General features: G+C 61.9%; 1 protein-coding gene across 1 annotated transcript in view; it reads right to left on the reverse strand.

The window, feature by feature from the left end:
• Positions 1–3,394: 3,394 nt before the first annotated feature.
• Positions 3,395–5,000, reverse strand: part of AKAP17A (A-kinase anchoring protein 17A) — a 13,883-nt gene continuing 12,277 nt past the window's right edge. The window contains exon 5 of the mRNA XM_084907507.1: positions 3,395–5,000. This exon is cut by the window's right edge and continues 55 nt beyond it. Within this exon, the coding sequence (XP_084763633.1) occupies positions 4,165–5,000 (836 nt within the window). The 3' untranslated portion in view covers positions 3,395–4,164.

Consider the following 5,000-nt stretch of genomic DNA (forward strand, 5'->3'; position numbering starts at 1 on the left):
GTCAGCCTGCGGTCGGAAGGGTCCCGGGTTCGATTCCCGGTCAAGGGCATGGACCTTGGTGACGGGCACATCCCCAGTGGGGGGCGTGTGCAGGAGGCAGCTGATGGATGATTCTCTCTCATCATCGATGTTTCTAACTCTCTATCCCTCTCCTTTCCTCTCTAAAAAAATCAATAAAATGTATTAAAACAAAACAAAACAAAACACACTAGCCCAGCAAGTGTGGCTCCGTGGATAGAGCATCGACCTGCGAACCAGGAGGTCAGGGTTCGATTCCCGGTCAAGGGCACAGGCCCGGGTTGCGGGCTCCATCCCCAGTAGGGGGCGTGCAGGAGGCGGCCGGTCCATGATTCTCCCTCCTCCTGGATGTTTCTCTTTCTCTCTCTCTCCCCCCATCTCCCTTCCTCTCTGACATCCATAAAACATATTTTAAATTATAAAAATAAAGAAATTGCGGCCGGTCCATGATTCTCTCTCATCATGGATGTTTCTCTCTCTCTCTCTGTCCCTTCCCCTCTGACATCAAATAAAAATTCATTTAAAAAATAAGAAAAAAAGAATTTTTGGGTTTGTCTTACAGACTGGCCGAGGATCGATTCCCATTTGCTTGATGAAACTGTAAGCAGCCTTTTGTAAGCCGTAAGCCGGCCAAATCCCCATGAAGGCGATGACTCTGCTAATGAGATGGAGGGTGAGACGGCTCAGGACACACCCCTTCAGAGACAGGATCGGAGGCGTGAACATCCAGGTCAGGGCCTGGCCGGTGTGGCTCAGTGGATAGAGCGTCGGCCTGGGGACAGAAGGGTCCCGGGTTCGATTCCCGGTCAAGGGCATGGACCTTGGTGGCTGAGGGCACATCCCCAGTGGGGGGCGTGCAGGAGGCAGCTGATCGATGGTTCTCTCTCATCGATGTTTCTGACTCTCTTTCCCTCTCCCTTCCTCTCTGTAAAAAAAAATCAATAAAAATAGCTTTAACAGGTGTGGCTCAGTGGGTAGAGCGCCGGCCTGCGGACTGAAGGGTCCCGGGTTGGATTCCCGGTCAAGGGCACAGGCCCGGGTTGTGGGCTCCATCCCCAGCAGGGGGCGTGCGGGAGGCGGCCGGTCCATGATTCTCCTTCATCATGGATGTTTTTCTCTCTCCCCCACCCCATCTTTCCTTTCTCTGAAATCAATCTGTAATAAAAGCGTAATATGCTAGTTAGACCGGCCGGCTGAACCACCTTCCGAATGCCCCTCTGGACCAAGGCAGAGGCAGTTAAGGGCAATCAGGCAGGCAGGCAGGGGAGTGGTTAATGGAGATCAGGCAGGAAGGCACAGTGGTTAGAGGCAATCAGACAAACAGTTAAGAACCATCATGCTGCCAAAACCGGTTTGGCTCAGCGGTAGAGCATTGGTCTGCGGACTGCAAGGTCCCAGGTTCGATTCCGGTCAAGGGCATGTACCTTGGTTGCGGGCACATCCCCAGTAGGGGGTGTGCAAGAGGCAGCTGGTCGATGTTTCTCTCTCATTGATGTTTCTAGCTCTCTATCTCTCTCCCTTCCTCTCTGTAAAAAATCAATAAAATATATTTAAAAAAAAAAAAAAAAAAAGAACCATCACGCAGGCAGGTGAGCAGTTAGGGGCGATCGGACAGGCAGGCAGGGGAGTGGTTAGGGGAGATCACGCAGGCAGGTGAGTGGTTAAGAGCCATCAGCAGGAAGGCAGAGTGGTTAGAGGCAATCAGGCAGGCAGGCAAACAGTTAAGGACCATCAGGCAGCAGTTAGGGGCGATCAGGCAGGTAGGTGAGTGGTTAGGGGCGATCAGGCAGGCAGGCAAACAGTTAAGGACCATCAGGCAGCAGTTAGGGGCGATCAGGTGAGCAGTTAGGGGCAATCAGGCAGGCAGGGGAGTGGTTAGGGGGCGATCAGGCAGGCAGGGGAGTGGTTAAGGGAGGTCAGGCAGGAAGGCAGAGTGGTTAGAGGCAATCAGGCAGGCAAACAGTTAAGGACCGTCAGACAGGCAGGCGAGCAGTTAAGGGTGATCAGACAGGCAGGTGAGCAGTTAGGGGCAATCAGGCAGGCAGGCAGGTGAGTAGTTAAGGGAGATCAGGAAGGTAGGTGAGTGGTTAAGGGAGGTCAGGCAGGCAGGTGAGTAGTTAAGGGGGATCAGGCAGGCAGGCCATCAGCAGGAAGGCAGAGTGGTTAGAGGCAATCAGGCAGGCAAACAGTTAAGGACCGTCAGACAGGCAGGTGAGCAGTTAGGGGCGATCAGGCAAGCAGGTGAGCAGTTAGGGGCGATCAGGCAAGCAGGGGAGCAGTTAGGGGCGATCAGGCAAGCAGGTGAGCAGTTAGGGGCGATCAGGCAGGCAGGGGAGCGGTTAGGGGCGATCAGGCAAGCAGGGGAGCAGTTAGGGGCGATCAGGCAGGCAGGTGAGCAGTTAGGGGCAATCAGGCAGGCAGGTGAGCAGTTAGGGGCGATCAGGCAGGCAGGGGAGCAGTTAGGGGCAATCAGGCAGGCAGGGGAGCAGTTAGGGGCGATCAGGCAGGCAGGGGAGCAGTTAGGGGCGATCAGGCAGGCAGGGGAGCAGTTAGGGGCAATCAGGCAGGCAGGCAAACAGTTAAGGACCATCAGGCAGGCAGGCAAACAGTTAAGGACCATCAGGCAGGCAGGGGAGCGGTTAGGGGGCGATCAGGCAGGCAGGGGAGCGGTTAGGGGCGATCAGGCAGGCAGGGGAGCAGTTAGGGGCGATCAGGCAGGCAGGTGAACGGTTAGGGGCCATCAAGCAGGCAGGTGACTGGTTAGGGGCCATCAAGCAGGCAGGTGAGTGGTTAAGGGAGATCAGGCAGGAAGGCAGAGTGATTTGGGGCGATCAGGCAGACAGGCAGGTGAGTGGTTAAGGGAGATCAGACAGGCAGGTGAGTGGTTAAGAACCATCAGGCAGGAAAGCAGAGTGGTTAGGGGAAATCAGGCAGGCAAACAGTTAAGGACCATCAGGCAGGCAGGTGAGCAGTTGGGGCCGACCAAAGAGCCAGCCAGCCATCCCAGATTGCGACAGGGATGTCCAAATTCCGGTTAAGACCCCCCCCCCCCGCCCCCCCATCCATCCCTGCGGGCCTAAACCCACAGTCAAGACATTCCCCCAAGGGGTCCCTGGATCTGCCAGAGGCTGCAGGCCGGCCGGGCTGACGGGCCCTCCCCTGTGCACTCCTTTCGTCCCCCGGGGCCTTCCGTGTAAATATCTTTGGGGGGGGGGGGGGGAAGGAGGCGGAGAGAGACCCCAGCCAATTTGCGCTTCCGGGGGGGGGGGGGGGGGGGGGGGGGGGGGGGGGAAGCAAGCGACTTCAAAAAAAAAAAGACACTGGACCAGGGCTCAGCTCAAAGACGAACCCCCCACAAAGCACAAGACAGGGCGGCTCATTGGAAAAGGATTTTATTTCGCCGTAAAAACGCAAACGCCCTTCTCTCCAAACGCAAACGCTTCTGCGCGCTCCCCCCGCCCCCCCTGGGGAGAAGCCGACGAGGATGGATGATTATAAAAGTGGGGCGGGCGGGCGGCCTCGAGTCTGTGCGAGAAACGTTTCCCGAGTAAAAATAATTTAGCAAAAAAACCGGCTTCTTTAGAAAACGAAACAAAACAAAACAAAAAAAACACACGCACACACACGCGCGCGAACCTTGACTGGGAACCCAGCTTGGGACCCAGCATCTCTCCCTCCCCGGGCTTTTCCCGGAACCGGAACCGGCGGGCAGCGGATGCTTCTCGCTGCGGAGGCGGAGGCGGACCACACGGCTGCGGGGCCCGCGGGCGGCTGAGTCCCGGCCGCGTCCCAGAGTCCCAGCGGCTTCCGAGGCCCGAGGCCCCGGCCACCGGCGCCTCCGGTGTGTGAGGAGGTGATGGGAACAGGAACAGGAGCCAGCGGGCCGGGCCTTCTCTCTGTGCCGGCCTGTGGCGTCCCCGCGGTGACCTCTCACCCCGGCCGGGGGGCTGCCTGTCCGTGGGGGTCAGCGAGGCTCGCAGGTCCCTGCAGGCGGAGGCCCGGCCAGGTGAGGGCCATCCGCCAAGTCTCCAGGGAACTAAGGGCCCCGGGCGCGTCGTCCTCCTCCTCCGGGGAGGCGCTCCAAGGCTCAGTGGATCCGGATCCTCCCAGGAAGGTCGGTCGGTCGGTCGGTCGGTCGGGCCGGCATTACCTGTCCCAGGCGCTGCGGTGCGGGCCCGGGGACCGCGGGGAGCCGGAGCGGGACCGCTGGCTGCGGCGGTGGCGGCTGCGCTTGCGGCCCGAGCTGGCCCTGCGGTGGCGGCTGCGCTCGCGGCGGCCGGCGCGGTCCTGGCTGCGGGACCGGCGGGGGCGCGCGTGGCCGGGGCTGGCGCTGCGCCGCCGGGGGCTGCCGTCCGGGTGCGACGAGCGCTTCTTGTGCGACCGGCGCTCCTTGCGCGGCCGCCCGTCCTCGCGGCTGCCGGCCCGGCGCGACCCGCTGCGCTGCTCCCGGGCGCGCCTGTCCTCGCCGCCCGGCTCCCCGCGGGCGCGGCCCTCGCCCGGCGCGCCCGGCTCGCGGTTGCACTTGTCCAGCTCGGACGACAGCGCGTCCTTGCGGGGCGGCGCGGCGGGCTCGCAGGCGGCGGGGGGCGCGGCCTTGGGCTGCTGGTTGTTGTCGGGGATGCAGGCCAGCACGGCCGGGCACCGCTTCTCCTCGGGGGACGCGCGGTCGTTGAGGCTGCGGGGCGGGGCCTCGGGCTCGGGCCGCCGCGGGGGGCCCTCGGCCGCCCTGGGCAGCAGCTGGGCGGCGGCGCTGACGCAGCCGGCGGACACGCTCTGCAGGATGTCCAGCATGGGCTGCAGCAGGTCGGCGGGCGCCACGCCCAGCTCGGCGGGCGCCTGCGGGTCGTCGGCCTTGCGGCTCAGCAGGATGCTCAGCAGGCGCTGCCGCAGCTGCCGCTCCTTGCGCTGCAGGCCCAGCGCGCGCTCCTTCTCCTCCTCCACGCGCCGCAGCTCGGCCTCCTGCAGCCGCCGCCGCTCCTCCA

This window comes from Pipistrellus hanaki (genome assembly GCF_964339955.1).
Source record: "Pipistrellus hanaki genome assembly, contig: scaffold_129, whole genome shotgun sequence".
NCBI classification, from domain to species: Eukaryota; Metazoa; Chordata; class Mammalia; order Chiroptera; family Vespertilionidae; genus Pipistrellus; species Pipistrellus hanaki.